The sequence below is a fragment of the Peromyscus leucopus genome, chromosome 20, assembly GCF_004664715.2.
Source record: "Peromyscus leucopus breed LL Stock chromosome 20, UCI_PerLeu_2.1, whole genome shotgun sequence".
NCBI lineage: Eukaryota > Metazoa > Chordata > Mammalia > Rodentia > Cricetidae > Peromyscus > Peromyscus leucopus.
Window position 1 is genome coordinate 4,370,226 of NC_051080.1, and position 25,702 is coordinate 4,395,927.

General features: G+C 43.2%; 1 protein-coding gene across 6 annotated transcripts in view; it reads left to right on the forward strand.

The window, feature by feature from the left end:
- Positions 1 to 25,702, forward strand: part of Racgap1 (Rac GTPase activating protein 1) — a 34,480-nt gene that overhangs the window by 1,502 nt on the left and 7,276 nt on the right. For 2 of the 6 annotated variants that reach the window (XM_028874605.2, XM_037197370.1), the window contains exons 2-10: positions 9,076 to 9,163; positions 12,403 to 12,608; positions 14,384 to 14,520; positions 16,103 to 16,172; positions 17,836 to 17,889; positions 19,734 to 19,814; positions 20,312 to 20,429; positions 21,227 to 21,357; positions 23,543 to 23,707. In XM_028874605.2, coding sequence (XP_028730438.1) covers positions 9,079 to 9,163; positions 12,403 to 12,608; positions 14,384 to 14,520; positions 16,103 to 16,172; positions 17,836 to 17,889; positions 19,734 to 19,814; positions 20,312 to 20,429; positions 21,227 to 21,357; positions 23,543 to 23,707 — 1,047 coding nt within the window. In that variant the 5' untranslated portion in view covers positions 9,076 to 9,078. The remainder of the gene's footprint in view (positions 1 to 9,075; positions 9,164 to 12,402; positions 12,609 to 14,383; positions 14,521 to 16,102; positions 16,173 to 17,835; positions 17,890 to 19,733; positions 19,815 to 20,311; positions 20,430 to 21,226; positions 21,358 to 23,542; positions 23,708 to 25,702) is intronic. The other 4 variants (XM_037197371.1, XM_037197372.1, XM_028874606.2 and 1 more) reach the window with 3 other exon arrangements.

Here is a 25,702-nt window from a genome sequence, read left to right on the forward strand (position 1 = left end):
GACTTTCAGTTGACAAAAGTCTTGCTGTGTTGTCCCAGCTGGCTTCCAAGAAGGACTCGCCTGCCTCAGCCACCAGGGTAGCTGGTTACAGAGGCATGTGCCACCATGCTCGGTTACTCCAGTTTTAGGAAATATTTTGGCAGTATTTATCAAGAGCCATTTAAGGCTTTTATACCATGATACATTAATTAAAAACCTGTTCCAAAGACTCTCCTTAAAGACCTGAAGAATACTGGTCGTGAGGTTCACTCATTCAGTGAGTGTCAAATCACCTTCCAAGTATCAGGCTGTGTTCTAGATGCCAGTCGCTCTGCAACAAACAAAACAGACAGAAGTCTTTGCTTTGCAGACAGTAAGCTGAGTATATTAGATGGAGACAAGTGTTTGGAGCCAAATAATGCTGGCATGTATGGAAAGTTGCAGTTTTAAATAGGGTGGTTAGCAGAGACTTCACTGAGAAGTTGTGAGGATTCCTGAGTGTGTGTGGGGAGGAGGTTGGGATGGGGGTGGTTATGACGATGCATGGGACGTACCATGCTAGAGACTGCAGCAGAGAGTAACTGAGAAGCTGTCAATTATCTAAATCCAAAGGGAATGACAAAACACAGTAGCCCACCAACTCTTCAGTGCTTAATTGAAACGAAGTGCTAATAATCAAAACATGAAATCGTGTGTGCCTTGCAGTGTAGCTTTGATAGTGTATGATGGACAAAGGGTGGAGTCTGGGGGGTAAGGTTTTTGTTTCATGTTTAAAAGGTGTCATCCCCCCAACACATATTACCATCATGAGACAGAGTTTTTATGTCTGCCTGAGTGTTACAGATAACAAAGTTGATTGAGATCATTAAGGCTTTGGGAATTGGTGAGACTTGCAGACTCTAGACTTGCAGACCCGGAAGACCTAGCGGGAAATGGAACACCAGTGTGCTGAGCTGAAAACATCACAATTCAGTTTTCCCTTCCCTCACTTTAGTCCTTCCCTCACTTTTTGTCCTGGGTTGAGCCCAGGACATTCTGTTTATCTTCCTGCAGTTGATTTGTTCATAGGAACAGCTGGACTCACGGTAGTGTTTCTTTGCCTTTGATATGAAGCAGAAGCTGGACACTTAGGGAAATGAATTGTTCTGAAGTGCTGTTGAAGGAACTCATCCTCTGTCGAGCTTGTCTTTGGGAGTGCTTTTCCTTGGCAGCAGGAAACCTACATTGTTGATTTCTTGGGAATCTCTAGAACAGTAATGTGTATAATAATGTTTTTCATTAAAACACTTTGTTGAAAAGAAAAAAAAACACCAATTGCTTTGTCTAATACTACATAACATCTAAAAAACCTGATATATAGTTTTCTTAATATTGTTTGTAGGACTGGTATAGATGCTTTTCCCAGGATGCCCTGCAGTAAGACCTGTAATGGTCTGTTGTTCGGAAGGACTGTCTGTCTCTTCTTCGCTGGGTGATTGAAATTAAATTGGGGCCTCAAAGCAATAACAGCAAGCTGAGACTTTTTCTCCTGGTGTTGCCAAATTGCTCCCTTAGGGATCCTCACAGATTGGGACTGTAACACCATGACTTCCCCACCTCTGGGGCTCCCCATCAGTAACAGCTGAGATTCTGGGCACCTTTCTGTTTAGAGTGCTCTGTAAACTGATTTCCTTGCTCCCCAAACAGGGGCCGTTGCTGCCTTCTCAAAGGCAGCAGCCGCTGCTGTGGGAGTGACAGCTGCTTTACAGCTGAGAGCAGCGCTCTGCACACGACTGTTTCCCTCCACATTAGTGCGTCTCCTAGCCGTGAAGCTAAATCATAAAGGGGGAGGAGATAGACAGGAGGAGGGAAATGTGGCCCTGCAGGAAAATTAAAACCATTCTCAATTGACACTGAGAAGGACGAGTAAGCTTTAGCTCTCCGAGTTACAACTTGGCTGAGGTATTGAGAGTTAGTAGTGATGTAGTGAGATATTTTTGTCACCTATAAATAATTCCTGAGAGTCGCTTCTGTAGAATGTTAGAATATAAGATCCCCTAGCATATAAAGAGGAGTATATTTTACTGGAACCAGATTTTAGTTTCCCTAAGCAAACCTATATCAGAGGGGGGAAACTCAACTTTATTTAGAAGTAAGAGCCTCATCAAGAGCAGCTTGGGTGACCCCGTCAGAAGTTTGTCATCTTTTTTGGTCTGGATTCTAGCTGACTTCTGTGTTTACACACATATACACATGCTGACTGACATCTGTATGTACACACATATACACATACTGACTGACATCTGTGTTTACACACACATACACATGCTGACTGACATCAGTGCACACACATATACACATGCTGACTGACATCTGTGTTTACACACACATACACATGCTGACTGACATCAGTGCACACACACATACACATGCTGACTGACATCTGTGTGCACACACATATACACATGCTGACTGATGTCTGTGCACACACACACACACATGCTGACTGACATCTGTGTTTACACACACATACACATGCTGACTGACATGTGCACACACACATACACATGCTGACTGACGTCTGTGTTTACACACATATACACATGCTGACTGACATGTGCACACACACATACACACATGCTGACTTCTGTGTTTACACACATACACACATGCTGACTGACATCTGTGTTTACACACATATACACATGCTGACTGACATCTGTGTGCACACACATATACACATGCTGACTGACATCTGTGTTTACACACATATACACATGCTGACTGACATCTGTGTGCACACACATATACACATGCTGACTGTCATCTGTGTTTACACACACATACACATGCTGACTGTCATCTGTGTTTACACACATATACACATGCTGACTGACATCTGTGTTTACACACATATACACATGCTGACTGACATCTGTGTGCACACACATATACACATGCTGACTGTCATCTGTGTTTACACACATATACACATGCTGACTGACATCTGTGTGCACACACATATACACATGCTGACTGTCATCTGTGTTTACACACACATACACATGCTGACTGTCATCTGTGTTTACACACATATACACATGCTGACTGACATCTGTGTTTACACACATATACACATGCTGACTGACATCTGTGTGCACACACATATACACATGCTGACTGTCATCTGTGTTTACACACACATACACATGCTGACTGACGTCTGTGTGCACACACATACACACATGCTGACTGACATCAGTGCACACACATATACACATGCTGACTGACATCAGTGCACACACATATACACATGCTGACTGACATCTGTGTGCACACACATACACATGCTGACTGACATCTGTGTGCACACACATACACATGCTGACTGACATCTGTGTGCACACACATATACACATGCTGACTGACATCTGTGTATACACATATACACATGCTGACTGTCATCTGTGTTTACACACATATACACATGCTGACTGACATCTGTGTATACACATATACACATGCTGACTGTCATCTGTGTTTACACACATATACACATGCTGACTGACATCTGTGTATACACATATACACATGCTGACTGTCATCTGTGTTTACACACATATACACATGCTGACTGACATCTGTGTGCACACACATATACACATGCTGACTGACATCTGTATGTACACACATATACACATGCTGACTGACATCTGTGTTTACACACACATACACATGCTGACTGACATCTGTGTGTACACACATATACACATGCTGACTGACATCTGTGTGCACACACATACACATGCTGACTGACATGTGCACACACACATACACATGCTGACTGACGTCTGTGTTTACACACATATACACATGCTGACTGACATGTGCACACACACATACACACATGCTGACTTCTGTGTTTACACACATACACACATGCTGACTGACATCTGTGTGTACACACATATACACATGCTGACTGACATCTGTGTTTACACACACATACACATGCTGACTGACATCTGTGTTTACACACATATACACATGCTGACTGACGTCTGTGTGCACACACATATACACATGCTGACTGATGTCTGTGCACACACACATACACATGCTGACTGACATCTGTGTGCACACACATACACACATGCTGACTGACATCTGTGTTTACACACACATACACATGCTGACATCTGTATGTATACACATATATACATGCTGACTGACATCTGTGCACACACACATACACATGCTGACTGACATCTGTGTGTACACACATATGCACATGCTGACTGACGTCTGTGTTTACACACACACACTCACATGCTGACTGACATCAGTGCACACACATATACACATGCTGACTTCTGTGTTTACACACATATACACATGCTGAATGACATCAGTGCACACACATATACACATGCTGACTGACATCTGTGTTTACACACATACACATGCTGACTGACATCTGTTTGCACACACATATACACATGCTGACTGACATCAGTGCACACACATATACACATGCTGACTTCAGTGTTTACACACATATACACATGCTGACTGACATCTGTGTGCACACATATACACATGCTGACTGACAACTGTGTTTACACACATATACACATGCTGACTGACATCTGTGTGCACACACATACACATGCTGACTGACATCCGTGTACACACACATATACACACGCTGATGTCTGTTTATACATGTATACAGGTCTCTGCTCTGTGTGACTGTTACTATTTGCAGGTGTCTGAGAAAATCTGCAGCATATATGGTCGATACTTTATGACATTTAGTGTGTTAGGGTGGAGAGAGGATAGACTTTGACTCCACACCTGCATTTCATGTGCACCCAGTATTTAGTCAGTTCTTGTTTCTAAGTTGTCTATAAAGTGGCAGCTTAGTTAATTAGATTCATATGAAGACAGATGTGGAATGTCAAGTTTAGTACTCAATTCACAGCAAAGGCATATATTAAATATTATGTAGCACTATTTTAAAAAATAATCTTTGCTTCTGAATTTAGTGGAGCCTCATGTGGAGACAGTCTAGACTACTTAGGGGGAAATAAATGGAGTTGTGAATCACTATCCCAGAATCTAATTAACAACTATCAGACCCCAAACAACACAGTGATACACTTCATACTTTTATAAGCTTTATTTTTATTTATGTGTTTATTTTTTTTGAGACAGGGTTTCTCTGTGTAGCCCTGGCTGTCCTAGAACTCATCCTGTAGCCCAGGCTGGCCTCAAACTCACAGAGATCCGCCTGCTTCTGCCTCTTAGTGCTGGGATTAAAGGCATGGGCCACCACTGCCCATGTTGCATTGGGATTTTAAACCACTATCTCCTAGTACACATGGAGGAGATCAGCCTGAGACTGCATACGCCAGCTACAGTGTCTTGTAGAGTGTGTTTTTGGAATTGGGTTTGTTTTCAAGAGACTGCCTCTTTCTTCAGCTGGGCAGAGTGGCTCCCACCTTATAATATCACCACTTGGGAGGCTGAAGTAGGATTGCTGTGAGTTCAAAGCCAGCCTGGCAGTCTCAACTAATCCTTCTCAAAACAGTACACCAAAAAACCCACAGCCAACCAGCTCTAAACCTTACTCCTTGGAGTATACACTGAACCCGGAGTAATCATGAACTAAAGAAACTTGAGAAAACGTAAAGTTTCTTTTTGTATTTCTGCTGTTGTAACAAAGTACCTTAAGCTGTATAATTTATGAAGAACAGACATTTATTTTGTGTGCGTGCACACAGGAACCAGATCTACCTCTAGTGTGCTCTTCAGGAGCTGTCCACTGTGGGTGCTTTGCTTTGTTTGTTTGAGATAGGGTCTTATATGTACCCCAGGCTGGCCTTAACCCTGAGATCTGACTGCCTCTGCCTCTGCCTCCCGAGTGCTGGGACTGAGTGATAGAAGGAAAGGTATGCACCATCACGCCTGGCCCAGTGTTTTAGTTTTGGGACAGGGTCTCACTGAGACCTGGGGGTGAGCTCTGAGGGTTGCTTCCCCAGTGCTAAGATTCTAAATGCACAGCACCTGCTCAGCTCAGAATTTTTTTCTTTTACATTCTGTGTGAGTGTGTGTGTGTGTGGGGGGGGGTTGCGTGTGTGCCATAGCATGCATGTATTTAACTTCATCGTATGTGTAGGATTGAGCTGGGGTTGTTAAGCTTGTGCAGAAGGGTCCTTGTCCTCTGAACCGCCTTGCTGGCCTTACATGGCTTCGTACGTGGTGCTGGGGACCAGACTCAGGCCTGCATGCTTGTGCAGCGAGCGCTTGATGGATGGAGTTATCTCTCTAACCCCCAAACAGTCATCCTTTCTTAGAGTTTAGAAAGTCCAAGATGGAAGTGCCCTCAGATTGCTTGGTAAGGATTTCCTTTGTTTCCTTGATGCCTTTTTGTGACCTTATGGCAGAAGAGCAGTAGGACCACCAATTCCTTCAGGCCCTCTTGCGGGGCACACTAGTCCCTTAGCATTCTAGTCCTGCTGCACAGGGAATTCAGCTTCAGCATACACTTTGGTGGGGCACAAATCATAGAGAGGCTCAGGTCAGGTCAGGTCTTATTGTCATTAAAGACAGCATTTTTGGTTGTGTTTTGAGACAAGACTTTGGCGTGTAGCCTCCTGGCCTGGAGCTTGTGGTCATCCTGCCTTTATCTCTAGAGCTGAGCTTGTAGCACAGAGCACCACGCCTGCTGGAAAACGCGGTTTTGCCTGGTGTGGTGGTTCACACCTTTAATTCCAGAGGTAGGCAGCTCTCTGGGTTCCAGGCCAGGTCTCAAAAACAAGAAGCCCCCCTTCCCCCATTTTCAATATCATAGTTGCTAAAGAATCTACTCTCCTGAACCCCTTTGCAGGAGTTTCATGTTCTGAATTACAGGATATACTTATGATGCTGAGATAGGAGAGATCAATATCCTGTGTTACAGCTGCTGACTAGTGGCCTCTGTTTTTACTGGCAGCCAGAGGAGATCATCATTTGAATCGATCCCGAGTGTTCTTCCTGCTTCTGTTCTGCAGCACCTGTGTGTGGACCTCTCCGTGACTTCCACATGCCTTCCTGCTGGCCGCAATGCCACTTTTATTTTGTTCTTCTTTGGAGGAAGATGTTTGCAATAAGTCGCTTAGTCTGGTTGCTTAGCAGCTTGCCATGGTTTGTTGCTTGGAACCAGATACGTTGCCGTTTGAGGAGCATGGTTTCAGCCCTATTCAGGTTACACTGCAGACAGGCTTGGGACTGATAGAATTTTTATTTTATTGCTATTATAGTGGTTGTTTCTTGACTACAAATGAATATTTCTGTACTGTTTAATGGAAAATATTTTTATGCTTATGCATTCCTTTGTTTTATTGTGGGGTTGTGTTTGTTTCTTCTTTTCTTTTTTCCATTTCTTACCGTCATAGCATGGTACACTCTTACAAATATTTGCAAAATCACTAAAAGTTCTATTAAAATAGAGTTCTGAAGTTTTTATTTAGCTACATAGAGTAACTACCTGGACAGAGCATCAGGGGTGAGAGGAGCGTGAGAGTCCTCTAATGTGTTTCTAAGAACATTTCATTTTCAAGTCAATAAATTTGACATTTTCTTCCCTTAATAATTTTGGTCACATTTAGAAATGTCTTTCCTGACGACTAAACAAAGAACTTATTTTCTAATCTATTCCTGTTGAAGTCTATTTGGAACAAAGCTGCCTGGAAGGTGGCCTAAGTTTTTAATGTGATATTAGCAGGTCTTTGGGAGGAAACACAAAGCCTGGAATTCCCTATCCAGAACCCACTAGCAAATGGTTTTTCCTTTGCCCTTGTCGTTGTGAAGGTGGCCATTGTCTCTCGGACGCCAGAGTGGTATAACATAATCTTCGCCTGGACTTAGTATGAATTTATTAGACACAGTCCCTGCATGCAGTCCAGCAGAGAACCCAACTACAGAAATAATTCTCGTGCTGCTGAGCTGGCAGTTTCCCTACTTAATCACTGTGTGATGTCACCTGTGCCATTGGTGGGAAATGTGCTGACCATGTCCTGCCTTTTAAGAGACAGTTGTGACAGGATGTTAGCTAAAAGTGAGACCAAAAATAAACATTTCAAGGTACATTGTAGGTTTTCAAAGTCTAAGAGATTAAAGTAGCAAAAAAATGTTGTTCAATTAGATTTGAAGAACCACATTTTGTTTGTGGTTGGTAGTGTTTATAGTCCACAGACATGTTCCTTCCTACTGAAGGCAGTTAGCACGGCATCATTGTAAGGAATGAGGACTGACCTAGAAGTAGACAGACGGAAGATGTATGTTGTCAGTGGTTTCCAACGGTTTTCTAGTTCAGTGCAGCTCGGGCACATGCTTGCAATCCCAGCATTTAGAATGCTGACACAGGGGGCTGGAGAGATGGCTCAGCAGTTAAGAGTACCCGCTGTTCTTCCAGAGGTCCTGAGTTCAATTCCCAGCAACCACATGGTGGCTCACAACCATCTGTAATGAGATCTGGTGCCCTCTTCTGGCCTGCAGGCATACATACAGGCAGAACATTGTATACATAATAAACAAATAAATCTTTAAAAAAAAATAGAATGCTGACACAGGAAGATTGTGAGTTCAAGACCATCTCAAAAAATAAATAGGCAGCCAGTGGTGGGTGCATACCTTTAATCCCAGCACAGGTGGATCTCTTGAAACAACCAGGGGGTGGGGGTCAAAAAATGAAACAAAACAAAGACAGTAACTTTTTTTTTTTTTAAATTAGGATCACAAAATTGGTTTAAGATTCTTGAAATGGCAGCTGGGCGGTTGTGGTGCACGCCTTTAATCTCAGCACTTGGGAGGTAGAGCCAGGTGGTTTTCTGTGAGTTTGAGGCCAGCCTCATCTACAGAGCAAGTTCCAGGACAGTTAGAACTGTTAAAACAGAGAAACCCTGTCTTGAAAAACAACAAAAACCAACCAGCAAATAAACAAAAGATTCTTGAAATGGTGGCTGCATGTAGGAGGGCCCAGGTATTGGTCACTGATAGGTTTACTAGACTGTTAGTGAACCTTTTGTAAGGGGGAGAAGGCAGCTTCCTAATGTATATTTGATTTCTTGGCAGAAGATGGATGCTACAGTGGTGAATTTGTGGACTCTGTTTGAGCAGCTTGTGCGTCGGTTGGAGATTATCAATGAAGGAAATGAAAGCAGTAAGTCATTCTGCACTGGTCTGTGGAGGGTGGGGAGGGAGGGTGCGTGATATGAAAAGGGAACCCGGCAGGTTTCAGCATTTGGTTTTTTTTTTTTTTTTTTTTTTTTTTTTTGGTTTTTCGAGACAGGGTTTCTCTGCGTAGCTTTGCGCCTTTCCTGGAGCTCACTTGGTAGCCCAGGCTGGCCTCGAACTCACAGAGATCCGCCTGGCTCTGCCTCCCAAGTGCTGGGATTAAAGGCGTGCGCCAACACCGCCCGGCCAGCATTTGGTTTTTATAATGCTGGATTGTGCGGAAATCTGAAAGTGGGTGTTCTTTCAGGTTCCCTAAAAAGACAGTGATGGCTACAGCTGGCCAAAGTGTACTGAGCACTCATTCCAAAGAACCATTAATATTTATTCTATATTACTTTTTTTTAAAAAATTTTTTATTCTGTTGTGATCAGATATCTCACAGCCTAGGAATTGAACCTGGGTCCTCTGGAACATCAGTCAGTGCTCTTAACTGCTGAGCCATCTCTCTTTCCCTCTATATTACTCTTAAAAAAAACAAAAAAACAAAAACAAAACAAAACAACAAACCTGTGTATGTGGGTACCCGTGGAGGCCAGAAGAGGGCATAGGCGTCTCTAGAGTGGCAGGTACTGGTGGTTGTAAGCTGCCTGACATGGTGCCGGAAACTAGCTCAGGCCTTCTTTACCACTAAGCCATCCATCGTGGTTTTTTGTTTTTGTTTTTAATAATTATTTTTATTTTATGTTCGTTGGTGCTTTGCTTGCATATATATATCTGTGTGAGTGTGCTAGATCCCCTGGAACTGGAATTACAGACAGTTGTGAGCTGCCCATGTGGTTGCTGGGATTTGAACCTGAGTCCTCTGGAAGAGCAGCCAGTGGTCTTAACTACTGAGCTATCTCTCCAGTCCCGTTCATCATGTTTTTAAGTGAAATTTACCCAGCTAGCTTGCTTGCTTGCTTGTTTACCAAGGGGCTCTTTCCATAGAATCGTTGATATTAATTACCAGTTTCTTATTTATTTATTCCATGAACTGGGGAAATCTGGATTTCCAAGCATGTTGCTTTCTTGTTTTACTTTTTTAAGAGGGTGGGTCTCATATTGTAGCCCAGACAATTGAAGTCATGGCAATCCTCTTGCCTCAGATTCCTGACCACAAGCACAAAGCTGTCTCATACATCTCTGTTCTTACTGCTCCCAGGCAAGCTGGCCTCTGTAGCTAGAGTTTTCCTGCCTGGCCCACAGTCAGGACAAATCTCTGTCACCCGCCAGTCCCACAGCCACTCAGACCCAACCAAGTAAACACAGAGACTTATATTGCTTACAAACTGTATGACCGTGGCAGGCTTCTTGCTAACTGTTCTTATAGCTTAAATTAATCCATTTCTATAAATCTATACCTTGCCATGTGGCTCGTGGCTTACCGGCATCTTCACATGCTGCTTGTCATGGCGGCGGCTGGCAGTATCTCCCTCCGCCTTCCTATTCTCTCAGTTCTCCTCTCAGTTAGTCCCGCCTATACTTCCTGTCTGGCTATTGGCCAATCAGTGTTTTATTTATTGACCAATCAGCAACACATTTAACCTACAGACCATCCCACAGCAGGCCTCTAGTTCACTGACTATCACAGGTTTGCCTAAAGTTCTGTTCTTCCTGCCTCAGCCTCTTAAGTTCTAGCTGTCCTGGAACTCACTATATAGACCAGGCTGGCCTTGAACTTACAGAGATCTGTCTGCCTCTGCCTTTAGTTCCCAAGTACTGGAACTAAAGGTGTGTACTACCATACCTGGCTTTAATTTATTTTATTTTTTAAATATTTTAGTGCATTGATATTTTGCCTGTATGCATGTCTTTGTGAGGGTGTTGGATCCCCTGCAACTGAAGCTATAGACAGTTGTGAGCTGCTGTATGAGTGCTGGGAATTGAAACCGAGTCCTCTGGAAGAGCAGCCAGTGCTCTTAACTGCTGAGCCATCTCTCTAGTCCTAATATTTGATTCTTGACATTTTCTTTGCCTAAGATAACTTTCATACTGTCCTATTATGCTACTGATATAAGTTCCCTTATGACTCAATCTCCCCGCCCCGCCCCCAGGATTTTCTCTGTGTAGCCCTGGCTGTCCTGGAACTCCCTCTGTAGACCAGCCTCAAACTCACAGAGATCCATTTGCCCCTGCCTCCCAAGTGCTGGGATTGAAGATGTGCACCACCACCGCCCGGCTGACTGGGTTTCTTTTGAATGAATTGGTATACCAAGTTGGAAGTTTAGTCAGATTAAAATTGCTTGCATGTTGTATATTTTTGTATATCGTTTAAATTTGTATAGGAAAATGCCTTCTCTAACTAAACTAAAAATCTGCTGGCTTTAGGTGAGTGTGGCTTAGTTTCACCTGTAAACAGGGTTTGACCAGCAATAAATAGACCCACATGATGTTGGTGGAGACCAATGCCTGGGGACAGCTGAGGTCAGCCCAGGAATTGAAGGCATTTGTGCACGTTGTAGAGCAGTCGTCAGCACCAGCCAGGGATGGACACAGGCTCCATGCTGCCTGGGAGTGAGGCTGTCATCTTTGCTCACGTTTGAACAGAGTCCCCGTTCTGCTTCCAGTGACTTTCCAAGAGCTAGTGTGATCATTTCTGGTTTTACACTGGAGTATTTACTTCCCCTCAGGGCATTGTTAAACAGCAAAAGCAATTGGCTCTTTACTTTCTGGTCAATATTTGTATAATTATCACTGAATAGAATTACAGGCCTTAGATATCCGTAATATTTATCTATATCTACTAGAGCATATTGTAGCAGTGATACCTGAATTTGCTGTTTAACTCAGGTTCAGCAATGTATGACTGTAAAGGAGGCTGGTTTTTGTTTTATGTGACTGTCCTGGTGTGTGACAGCTGCCCCAAAGGTATCCCTCTTTGGTTGCCTTCTGCTCAGGAGCTTTCAGCATTGGTGACATCTGGAGCCAGGTGACTAATGAGTTACATACTCCATAGCAGATGCCCTGGTGAAGCCCAAAGTGTGTAGCCTATTGAATCAGGAATTGCTTCCCACTAAGCTCTCGTCCAAAGTGACAAGACAGGGTTTGTTCCTGGTCATTTTCAGCCCTGTTTGACTGTAGTTCAGACTGTAGACTTTCTATTTGGGATGAAGCTAACTATAGACCTGTTTATTTGAGCAGTTGAATTTTTGTTGCTTGGATTATTAAGTTTTTACCTGTCCTCAGTTGAATTCATCCAGGTTGTGAAGGACTTCGAGGATTTCCGGAAGAAATGTCAAAGAACCAACCAGGAGCTGGAGAAATTCAAAGATCTATTGTTGAAAGCAGAGACTGGGCGTAGCGCTCTGGACGTCAAGCTGAAGCATGCTCGTAACCAAGTAGATGTAGAGATCAAGCGGAGACAGCGTGCTGAGGCTGAATGTGCAAAGCTGGTGTGTATTGCTTTGCTTGTTAGACTGGTGATGGCCTGGGAAGACAGTTTTGATAATGTTTTTATTTACCAGATATACCCAGTTCCCCCTTATGTAAACAACTGAAAATTGTTTGGCATCTTGCCTGTGATTAGAGATGAAACTGTAGCCTGTGGCCTCTTTTTTTTGTGTGTGTGTGTGTGTGTGTGTGTATGTGTGTGTTCTTTCTTTCTTTTTTTTATGAATCATTTATTTTTATTTTAGGTGCATTTGTATTTTGTCAGCAGGTATGTCTGTGTGAGTGTCAGATCCACTGGAGATGGAGTTACAGACAGTTGTGAGCTGCCATGGGGGTGCTGGGAATTGAACCCAGATCTCCTGGAAGAACAGCCAGTGCTTTTAACCTCTGAGCCATCTCTCCAGCCCCTGGCCTCTGTTTTTTTTAAGTTTGAAATTAATACTTATTTTTTCCTTTAGACTTGAAACTGGTTTTCACTAGACAGATTTCAAATGAGAGTTAAAACAAAATGGACAAGGATGTAGTGCAGTTGGTAAATTCTTGCCTGGCACGCATAAGGTTCTGGGTTCCAGCAGTTCAAATTTTTTTTTTTTTTATAAGAATTAAAGTGGGGTTGGGGATTTAGCTCAGTGGTAGAGCGCTTGCCTAGCAAGTGCAAGGCCCTGGGTTTGGTCCTCAGCTCTGAAAAAAAAAAAAAGAATTAAAGTGAGGGAGAATAATAATGAAATTCTAGAATAGTTATGTATCATAATTTATTTGCTATTCTGCAGGGGTGGGTGGGTATCTTTTGAGACAGGATTCTGCTGTATAATCCCTGATGGCCTGAAATTCAAGTATGATCCTCCTGCCTCTGCTCCCTGAATACTGGGTTTAGAGGTGTATGCCACCATGTGCAGGCTATATTGTTTATTCTTTTTTTTTTTTTTTGTTTTTTTTTTTGTTTTTCGAGACAGGGTTTCTCTGTGTAGCTTTGCACCTTTCCTGGAACTCACTTGGTAGCCCAGGCTGGCCTCGAACTCACAGAGTTCTGCCTGGCTCTGCCTCCCAAGTGCTGGGATTAAAGGAGTGTGCCACCACCGCCCAGCTATATTGTTTATTCTAAATACCAAGAATATTGCTCTCTTTTTTGAGTTGGTGGCACTGGCCTGCTGTCATCGATACAGCCAAAGCAATGCTAATGCTTCATCACTTCTTTCTAGCTCCTGGTAAAGGGCTAGATGTATTGAGTGAGTTGAACAGTGTGACTGGTATATATGTTATTTTGATGTGACAAGATGTGTCATGGTGCAAAGGAGAGCTTTACTTGAGGGGACTAATCCATCTTAACTCAGTGTTAGATGCCTCGGTAAGCCCAAATTGTCTGCATTACAGCTTTGTATTTATTTTATGTATTTTGTTTCATCATTTGAAAAACATGTGACTGCTTTGATCCATAAAAGAAGCCAATAACTGTTCTGATAAAAATAATACTTGAAGTATTTTTGCTATGTGAAATCTGTTTTGGAGCTCTTGTTCTATACCACTCTCCTCTTGGATTAGCAGTAAGATCTAAAAATCTCATAGCAGAGACCCCCCCATTCTATACGGAGTTGATTTTACTCATCAGAAACCAGCCACAGCCTGAGCTTGATGTGAATTAATATTCTCTTGTTGTAGGGCCTTCCTGAAGGCACATTTGCATAATGTTGTATTTTAATGTCTTCTGTCTAGCCCATAGATTTGAGGTGAAGCTTCCTTCCCTGGCTAGTTACGATGTTTCCTCTGCTTTGGTCTGTAGGAACAACAGATTCAGCTGATTCGAGACATACTCATGTGTGACACATCTGGCAGCATCCAGCTAAGCGAGGAACAAAAATCAGCTCTAGCTTTTCTCAACCGAGGCCAAGCATCCAGTGGCAACCCAGGGAACAATAGGTGGGGGACCGCATCTGTTGTCACCTGATCACAGCAGCCGGGCTGTCACAAGTCCCATTATCTGACCTCTTAAATGTACTGCTTCTGGAGTGTGTGCTGAGCAAAGCAGAAGCGCCTTGGGGTGGGCGGGGGAGGGAGGGGTGCAGGCCTGCCCCCGCTCGCTTTCATTATTTTTAAGCTTTCCTTAGGCTGTTGTTTCACCATGGGTACAGTTTTGGTGTTGGTGTTAAATTACACATCAATAACTAATCCTGTCCATTGCGGAGACAGCAGAGGTGAAAGTGGCGTTTCAGCAGTGCTCACAGTGTTTATTCTCCAGAGAGCTCTGCAGCTGCTGGGAGCTAAGGCCAGACAATCACTTGGGTTCCATAGTGTCGCTAAGATAGTCTCAGCCAGGCTTTGAGTGTAATGCTCCCACCCAGTACAGTAAGTAGGAAAAGGCTTACACTCTTAGGGTTGTTTGTTTTGTTGGCTGATTGGTCCATGGGGAATCTGGTTTGGTTTGGTGAGATAGGGTCTTATTTAGGGTGTAGCCCTGGCTGGCCTGAATTTCCTGTTTATTTCAGGCTGCCCTTGAATTCATAGAGCTCTGCTTTAACCTCCTGGGTGCTGGGGCTAAAGCTGTCTTGCCACTATGCCCAGCTCAGGTGGAATCTTTAGAACTAAGAAGATGTGTGAACTTGATTTCTTTTCTTTCTTTCTTTCTTTTTTTTTTTTTATAAAGATTAAAAAAATTATGAGTATGTGTGTGTGAGGATAAGCCATGTGTGCAGGGATACCCATGTAAACCAGAAGAGGATAGTGGATCCCCTGGAATGAGAGCTGTAAAAGACTATAAGCTGCATGTTGTAGGTAGTGTGAGCTCTTAATCACTGAGCTATCATTTCTCACAGTCCCCCCAGCCCCTCCTATTTTTTGAGGTAGGGTCTTTCATATCCCAGGCTGGCCTTGAACTCCTGAGCTTGTGCCTCTCAAGTGCTACATTATCTGCATGGACTACTATATTCATCTTAGGCTTAATGTCTTAAAAAGTCAGTGCTGGGCCTGGGGATGTAGCTCAGGTAATAGAGAACTTGCCTAGTGTGCTTCGGTCCCCAGCGCTTTGTAAACTGGGCTTGGCAGTACACATCTGTAATCTCAGTGTTTGGGATGTGGGGGCAGGAGAGTCAGAAGTTGACGATCATCTCCAGTTCCATAGGAAGGTCACGGACAGCCTAGTCTAGAGGCTAGTCTAGTCTCAGACAAAAATATCAAACCTAAAGTCCAGTGCTGGGTAATACTGTAGGAAGTGTCAGACTTGATTGGAATCGAATCGAACCTCAGTCTGCTTCCTTGTAGTACAGCAAGAAAAGCCCCCATAGCCCTGGCTGGGATCCTCACTTGCTGCTGACGACACTGTGCTGTTCTGCATGCACAGCACTCTGGAAACCATGGAGAGCAGCTCCCTGCAGCGAGGACTGCAGCTTGTGCGTGTCTGTGAACTTGCTCATGTTATCTGACCAGTGGGACTTTTCAGGGGACTGGTGGCTTTTCTGTTTTATGGTGTTCTGTGTCTAACATTGTGTTATTGTTTTTAATCCAGACTGTCAACCATTGATGAATCTGGTTCCATTTTATCAGATATCAGCTTTGACAAGACTGATGAATCACTGGTAATAAACATTTGATCTCTGGAGTTATCTGCTTTTGTTAACCTGCCCTGTAGGAGCATCTCTGCTCCTGTCCTTGGCCATCCTTTACGACTCTTTCATTGTTGATTTGTTACAGATTCTGAGCTAGCAATTTAAAATATAAATCCACCCAAGCTATAAGATAGTGACTTAAATATTTATTTTCTGGAAGTGAGAATGTAAAATTCAGGATTTGCTGTGAAGTGGAGTTTTTCTGAGGGTCTCTGGGAGGCACCTCTAGTAATAGATTATGTCTTAACTTGTTAAAGCCCTAGCTAGGGGTAAAAATCAGCAAGATTGACCAGGCAGGGTGTTTTTGAGAAAGGATCTCACTATGTAGTTGTAAGCTGTCCTGGAGCTTGCTGTGTAGACCCAGGTTAGGTTTATTTGCTGCTGCTACTGCTGCTGCTGCTACAGTGAGTAGATTTGTACTTTATTTCCCAATTAGTCTGCTTCTTGAGGGAAGCTTAGCCATCCTTCATAGAAGGACTTGAGCCAGAAGGATGGGAATTTAAATTTCTGGGCAGTGTATTATTCTTTGATTAAACAATGGTTGCCATGTCTAACTTGTTACCTTGCTTTTGTCGATAGCAGAACTGTGAAATTTCTGTATAAATGGTAATGTTTCATATACCTACTGGTAGTTTAGTCTTTAATGCTCAGGAGACTGGCAGTTCATCATTTCTGTGGAGTCTGAAACCCAGCAAACAAACCAAAGCCCAGGACGTTGTTAGTGTTGGGTTTTTGATGGCAAAGCAAGTAGCAAGTACTTACTACATTCCTAGGAGTGTTTTTGCTCATAGTCAGTGTTTAACCAGAGAAGCAAATGACCATTTTAAGGATATAAATATTAGGAAGCCACCCTTTGGAATAAAGAATTACATAGAGTAGGTCTGGGGTATATAATCAAACCTATCAGGTGAGTTTTGAGGAAAACCTCTACCGTGATAGCTGTTATAGTTGGGGCTGATCAACAGCAGCTAAATTATTTGAACATGAATTGGGGAAGTTCAGTTCATGTTGCCCTCCTGTTTGTTTGTATATGCGGTTTCTAGGTACTGTGTTTGTAGGGCAACCAGGAGTGAGGGAAGCACAGGTAGATAGGAAAATGAATGCCAGTGACTACAATAACGGAAGTGAAACTAGTCTGTAGTAAAAGGCATAGAATTCAAAGGTAAACTACCTTTTAGGACCAAGAAAGAGATATTGAGGGTTAAAAACTGTGAACTAACTTCTTAAGTGGGACTGTTGGATGGAATATCCTACTAGACTGTAGCAGTCACTTAGGGCACGAGTTACATCTGACGTGGTCTGTACAATGTCTTAAATTCTCTAAGTTCTAAAAACTAATTAGAAAAATAATCAGGAATAAAGGACCAGGCACCTGAAATAATCACGACAGCGGTTGATTCTCTAACCTTTCCCTGTCTCTGTGGCATTGGTTCCTGATTCTATTACTGTTGCTTCAATATTTGAAGGAAGCCTGCTAACTGGAGCTTTGGAGCAAACTCCGAAGACTGTTTTAATTTCTCTCTCCTGGGGTTTTAAGTTAGGTAGTCTGACTTGTTTGCTGTAAATTTATTTGCACAGGATTTATGATCAACCTAACCAAAGAGAGAGATTAACATGGTCTAATTGTCAACAGGACTGGGATTCTTCTTTGGTGAAGAATTTCAAAATGAAGAAACGAGAAAAGAGGGTATGTATATGTTCTCCTTGCCCCTCCCTGGGTGGTGCTTGAACCCACAGTCCCATGCACACTTGGCAAATGCTCTCTCACTTGTCACTTGTCACCCAGGATGTCCTTAACTTGCTGTGTAGGAAAGCCTTAAATTTGTGATCCTTCTGCCTCAACCTTCCAAGTGGTTGGGATTATAAACTTAGGCCATTAGGCTCAGATGTCTTACCATTTATAAAATAAGAGTTCTCCCTAGGCGTGGTGGCGCATGCCTTGTAGTCCCAGCACTTGGGAGTCAGAGGTAGGCGGATCTCTGAGTTCAAGGCCAGCCTGGTCTACAGAGTGAGTTCCAGGACAGCCAGGGCTATACAGAGAAACCCTATCTCCAAAAACCAAAACAATTTTTTTTCTTTCCTGGCATCTTGTCCCACAGTTGTGATCCTAACACTAAGGAGGTTGAGTCAGGAAGATCATGAATTTGAGGCCAGCCTGGGCTATTTATCAAGTTTGAGACTAGGTTGAACTACATTGTAATATCCTATTTCAAACAAAACAAAACAAAACAAAACAAAAGCAGGCCTGGAGGGATTGCTGTTAAGAGCACTTGCTGCTTATGTAGATGACCTGGATGGTATTCCCAGGTGGTGACTCACAAATGTATGTCACTCTAGTTTCAGGGGATCCAATGCCTCTTATAGCCTCCTTGGGCATCAGTCATACATGCGGTGTTCATATATACATGCAGGCTACTCATACACATAATATAAAAAAAAAATTTTTTAAGAGAAAAACCAAACAAACAAAAAATCCCATTAGTAATAGTTTTTCTTTTTGGGAAATTTGGATACAAAACTATATTTCTGACACATCTCTAGACATCGTTAAACAAAAAACACAAAATGTAGCTGTGGTGGTGCACATTTTAATCCCAGCTCTTGGGAGGCAGGGTCAGGTGGATTTCTGTGACTGGAGCCTAACCTGGTCTATGGAGCAAGTTTCAGGACAGCCAGGGCTACATAGAGAGACCCTGTTTCAAAACAAACGAGCACAAAACACAAATGGATTAGTGCTGCTGGGGCAATACCTTTTTGATTTAAAAATGGTATTTATTACTATTTGTGTGTGTGTGTGTGTGTGTGAGAGTGTGTGTGTGTGTGTGTGTGTGTGTGTGTGTGTGTGTGAGAGAGAGAGAGAGAGAGAGAGAGAGAGAGAGAGAGAGAGAGAGAGAGAGAGAGAGATGGCCACGTGAGTACAGGCACATGCATACCTCAGTGCATAAGAATTGGTTCTTTCCCAGCCACTGTAGGTTCTGGGAATTGACTGAGACCATCAGTCTTAACACAGTGAGCACCTTTCCCTACTGAGCATCTCTCCAGTCCTCCAGGGGCCACAGTGATGTCACTTGAAGCAGTGACTGAGGGCAGGATTCTACTTTAGTTCACGGGCCTGGGCTACATCTCCATATCGTAGGAAAGAATATTTAAGTTTGTTTTGAGTTGTCATGTGAATTTTCACGCAGGACTTTTGTACTCTAATACAAGCTCCAGATGCAGCGTGTGTAGAATAGGATGTGGAGCTCTATCTGGGCTGACGTGCTTAGGGTATTTGATGTGTTTCCAAAGACTTCATGTCCTTAGATAGGATTATGGTTCTTCTTTTCTGATGCTGTCTCCAGAGCTCGTCTCTTTTCTATAGCACTGAAAGCATTTTTGTGTTTGTTTAACAAATAGGCCACAAGGAAGAGCACATTATTTATGTAGCCCTGCTTCTTAGGACGTGCATGTCGTTGCTGATAGGATTATTGTGTTCTCTGGGCTTCAGTTCTCCGTGACACATTCAAGTTTTGGTCTTTACTTCCTCTGTAGCGCTCCAACAGCCGACAGTTCATCGACGGCCCTCCCGGGCCCATAAAAAAAACCTGTTCCATTGGCTCCACAGTAGACCAGGTAAGAGGAGTCAGCCAGAGAACTGGGGTCCTAAACACACCAGGGGTTAGTGGCCCTGCACAGCACAGTGACAGTCAATATTACTGCAGTGTTATTTTGAGAGAAGTTTGAGTGTTTTCTATGTAGTAAGATCCTCTATTGTCCATGTGAGTGGGTGTTGATTAAGAACTATCAGTGGCGCACACCTTTAATCTTAGCGCTCTGGAGGCAGTGAAGCTGGGGCCAGCCTGGTCTAACATAGTTCCAGAACAGCCAGGGCTACATAGAGAGATCCTATCCCAAAACAAACAAGAAAAAAAAAAAAAATCAGAACTATCAGCTATAGGTTTGATTGTATTTCAATGTATGTATCACCCTGCAGTGTATGAGATTTCGACTTAAAGGCTTAGGACCAGAATATAAGTCTTAACTCCGGATTTGGGAATTTTTAGCTACTGGAAAACACCTGTATAGAAACAAAGTTTGTCTGTCTGTCTTTCCTTATGGCTCTGTTTCAGGCAAATGAATCAATAGTTGCAAAAACTACCGTGACTGTTCCAAGTGATGGCGGACCCATTGAAGCTGTGTCTACTATTGAGACATTGCCATCTTGGACCAGGAGTCGGGGGAAATCAGGTCTGATGGATTTATGGCTAAGTGTCATCAGTGTCTCTGCAGAGCTGGCTGTGGAGGCACACAGCTATAATCTGAGCACTTGGAAGCATAGGTAGATTGGAATCAATCTAGTCTTCATAGTGAAGGGCAGCCTAGTCTTCATAGTGAGTTCAAGGTCAGCCCGTGGATACCTGGTGAGACCAAAAAACAGAAGCGGGGGCTGGTGAGATGGCTTAGCACTAGCTGCTCCTGCAGAGGATGCAGGTTTGGTTCCCAGCACCTACATGGTGGCTCACACCATCTGTGACTCCAGACCCAGGGAATCTGACATCCCTTCCTGGCCTCGTTGGGCTCTACACAACGTAGTACAATGTGGTACACAGATCCATTCAGGCAGACACTCACACATATAACTAATAAAACCTCAAAAAAAAAAAAAAAAAGGAAAATTAAAAAGAAGGAAAGAGGGGCTGGAGTTGGCTCAGCCTTGGCTACCAAAACCAAATATAAATAAATGAAAACACTGGTTGAAATTGAGAGTGGGTGTCTTAGAAGCCTCTTGAGACAAGGCTGAGCCGTAGTGGGGAGATTCTTACTAGCTGCTTGCTGCTGTCCTGGTGTGTTTGTGCCGTCCTTTACTTCTGGGTGGCTAGTCAGTCTGCGTGTACCTCTAGTGGAGAATTGGAGCTTTTCCTGGAAACTGTGTGTGTGTGTGTTCACTACTACTAGTTATAGTCAAAGCAAAGTTAAAAAGGGAAAATTAAAATCCAGAAGGTGACAATTTTTAGGACAGAAATTTAAACTTGATTGTTTTCTAGGTCCTTTACAGCCTGTGAACAGTGACTCCGCTCTGAACAGCAGGCCAGTGGAGCCAAGAACCGAGACAGACAACTTGGGGACCCCTCAGAATAACGGAGGCATGCGCCTCCATGACTTTGTCTCAAAGACGGTAAGTCCGGGAGGGCTTCATTTTCTTTGAGGCAGTTAGTTTGTTTTTGGAACAGACTCTTTCTTGTAGCCCAGGTTGGCCTCTAACTCGCAGAAATCCCCCTGCCTCTGCCGAGAGTGCTGGGATTAAAGGCATGTACCACCACTACCTGACTAATATGCAGGTAATATTCATTGAATTTACCAAACACATAGCTCATGTGACTCACATCCTAATCAAGACATTACACATTGTTTTTATTCCCAGAAAGTTACCTTACATGATATTGGTGACCTTAATGTGGGGTATCAGCTCATTTGGAGCTAGAGTTAAAAGCTGTTGTGAGCTACCCAGTGTGGGTGCTGGGAATCGAACTTGTGTCCTTTGCAAGAACAATAATCACTGAGTTGTCTCTCCAGCTCCACTGGCAACTTGCATGCTGGAATTACAGGTGTGAGCCACCATTGCCTGGCTTCATCCGTCCATTTAAATCCAGTGACATTTAGTATATTCATAGAATTGGATATCTGTCACCATTGTCAACTTCACAACATTTTCACCACCTAAAAATGAAACCCTATACCTAATAGAATTTCCCCCACCATGCTGTGCTACATCAACATCCAGTAGCCAGAGGCTACCACCATCCACACCACTCAGGTCTATGGCTTTGTCTGTTTAAGACATTTCATGTACATATGGCATGCGTGCCTTTGTGTCTGGCTTCTTTCATTTACTCAGCCATGCTGGAGCCTGTGTGTTTCATTTCTTTTATTTGGGGAATGATGTTCGACTCCGTGGAAAGCATATGCCACATAGTTATCCGTTTATCAGTGAATAGACATTTAGGGTTTTCCATTTTCAGCTGCTAGAAAGAATGTTGCTGGGCGGTGGTGGCGCACGCCTTTAATCCCAGCACTCGGGAGGCAGAGGCAGGTGGATCTCTGTGAGTTCAAGGTCAGCCTGGGCTACAGAGTGAGTTCCAGGACAGGCACCAAAACTACACAGACAAACCCTGTCTTGAAAAACCAAAAAAAAGCTGGGCGGTGGTGGCGCACGCCTTTAATCCCAGCACTCGGGAGGCAGAGGCAGGCGGATCTCTGTGAGTTCGAGGCCAGCCTGGGCTACCAAGTGAGTTCCAGGAAAGGAGCAAAGCTACACAAGAGAAACCCTGTCTCGGAAAAAAAAAAAAAAAAAAAAAGAAAAACCAACAAAACAAAACAAAACAAGACAAAACAAAAAAAACAACAAAGAATGTTGCGTATGTACACACGTTTATGGAGGCCATTTTCATTTCTCTTGGATATGTATACCTAGAAGTGGAATCACTGGGTCATACAGTAACTATGCTTAATTTCCTGAGGGTTTTCCAGACTTTTCCCTTACATTCCTATCAATGATATAGAAGAGTTTCAGTTTCTCTATGTCATGTCAACACTTATTATTAGCTGCCCTTTTTTTCTTTGGTTTTTCGAGACAGGGTTTCTCTGTGTAGCTCTGGTTGTCCTGGATCTCACTCTGTAGACCAGGCTGGTCTCGAACTCATAGAGATCTGCCTGACTCTGCCTCCTGGGTGCTGGATTAAAGGCATACGCCACCGCTGCCTGGCTATTAGCTGCCTTTTAACAGTATGACATTGTTTATTCTTTGAGAATTTTAGACATTCATGAAATGTATTTTGATCAGGTTCAGCCCCTCTACTACCCCCCGAAACTCCTGGTCTACCCTCAATGTGCCCCAGTCTCAACTTCATGTCCTTTTTTAAATTTTATTTTTTTAATAACTGAGTCTAATTAGTGCTTCCAGTATGTGCATGAGTGTGAGGATTTATGAACTGGAGCACGAGCGACTTCCCAGCGGCCACACCTCCAGAAAAAAAATGACTTTCCCCTCCAGCAGCATGGATGGAGGAAGGACTCACAAGAACCCACCCTAACTGAGGAGAAGGTTTCATTTTGTAGCCCTGGTTGGCTTTGAGCTCACAGAGATCCACCTGCCTTGTCTCCTAGGTACTGGAATTAAGGCATGTGCCACTCTGCCCAGCATATCCACTTAAAATGAAGCAAACAAGACCTGTTTTTGTTGTGAGAATTACATTAAAATGTGTAATGGTCTAAAACGTTGTTTTGTATCTACTGTGTGCTTAATGCATGTGGTTGACAGTAATTCATATCATTCTATTGCTTCTGCCCTGTTTTATCTCTAGGTTATTAAGCCCGAATCTTGTGTTCCATGTGGAAAGCGGATCAAATTTGGCAAGCTGTCTCTGAAGTGTCGAGACTGTCGTTTGGTCTCCCACCCAGAGTGTCGGGACCGATGTCCCCTTCCCTGCATTTCTCCCCTGGTGGGAACTCCGGTTAAGATTGGAGAGGTAAGACTCAATGGGAGCCAGCCATCTTTTGTTTGTTCTTTAGTCTTTCAAAGACATAGTTAATCAGTTTTTATTTTAAAATTACTGATATCAAATAAAACTTCCCTTCATGAAAAATGAATAGAAATGGTAAAATGTTGACCTGTGGCAGAATCTTGTTTGGGTTACCCTGTTTAATAGCCTTTCTACATAAAGTCCCTCCTCCCCCCTCCTTCCCTCCTCCTTCCTCCCTCCTCCTTCCTCTCTTTGCCTCCTCCTTCCTCCCTTCCCTTCATCTTTTTTCCTCCTCCTCCTCCCATTTCTTCCTCCTCCCCTAGGAAGACTGTACACATGCACAGCAGACATTCTCATAGCTAACCCTGGCTCCTACCACTTACTCTGTAATTGTGGACTCACAGCCGTTCTTGTTTTGTAAGTTCTCCAGTCTCCTCCTTAGTTCTTACTTTCTTTCTTTGTCTTTCGGATTTTCCAGACAGGGTTTCTCTGTGTAGCCCTGACTGTCCTGGAACTCCTCTGTAGACCAGGTTAGTCTTGAATTCAGAGACCTGTCTGTCTCTGCCTCCAGAGTGCTGGGATCAAAGGTGTGTGCCAGTCTGCTTGGCTTGTTTTATTTTTGAAAAATTATCAGTTTATTTAGGTCCAGTCTACAAACTGAAAGAGCTTTGTTCTGTGTCAGTTGACCAACAATGACAAACCACAGTTTTGTTTTGTTTTTTTTTTAATTTATTTTTTATTTTATATCCATTTATGTTTTGCCTGCATGTGTGTCTGTGTGAGGGTGTCAGATCCTCAGGAACTGGAGTTACAGATAGTTGTGAGCCGCCGTGTGGTTGCTGGGAATTGAACTCAGGTCCTCTGGAAGAACAGTCAATGCTCTTAACCACTGAGCCATCTCTTCAGCCCCCAAACCACAGTTTTGGTGAAAGTGTCCTTGCAGAGTTTTAGCATCAGGACACTTATTGTTAGCATAGATGTTAGGCAGCACATGTGTGACTTGTATGTTTTAAACTGTAACATATTACCATATGTGCTACAGGATTATTTTTAAAGATCTGTTATATTATTATGTATATGTTTGGTTGTGTCTCGAGTACTGAAGCCTCTCCAGCTAGAGTTACAGGCAGTTGTGAGCCGTGTGACATAGTGCTGGGAATTGAACTTCGGCCATCTCCAGCCCCACTATGAAATTCCTTAACACTAGAAAGAATATTTGAGACTGGCCCAGGGTCAAACCTGTTCCCTGCCAAGGTACAGTTTGTGTATTATCCATGTTAACTCTGGAAGTCCTGTCTGTGCTCATTCCAAATGTAAGCCTATCATCTTCTCTTTAGAAGTTTCCCAGGCTGATTTTTCCCCTGCATGTAGTTCTCATACAGTAGCTTTTGAGACCATAGTCAAATTCCGTCCTCACCTCACGTAAGGTAACCACCAACTTCTCTGTCTGGCTTTAGATGTTGACATGGAAATGGATGCAGTGAGTATAAAGCTAACGTCGGCCCAGCCAAGATAGGAGAGGGAAGAGACTCATTACCTGTAGCAGGCCAGGCCAACACTGGGGTCAGGTTTTCTCTGAACAGAGGAAAATGGAGGTTCTCTTTAGGGAGTCGATACATATTTACCTTGGGGTCAGCTCATCCAGAAAGCATCCTGAGTTAAGTACATTCCTGAGCTTGTTCTGTTTAAGGAGAAAGGAAAGGAAAGAAAACACATTTTTGGGGGTGTGCTTTATTCAAAGTTATGATGCACTTATGTAAAAGATTAAAGCATGATTAAGAGCTCACAACTGCCTATACCCCAGTTTCAGAGGCTCTGATGCCTCTGGCATACCTACACACAGATACATGCATACATACACATAATTAAAAACAATAAAACTAATTTGGGGGGCGGGCATTAAAGTGATGGAAATGCCTCTGGACATGCTTGGTTTGCACTGTAAAGGTTTAGCTGAAAACAAAAGAAAAGGGGACTTGAATGTGCATCTAACTGATACAG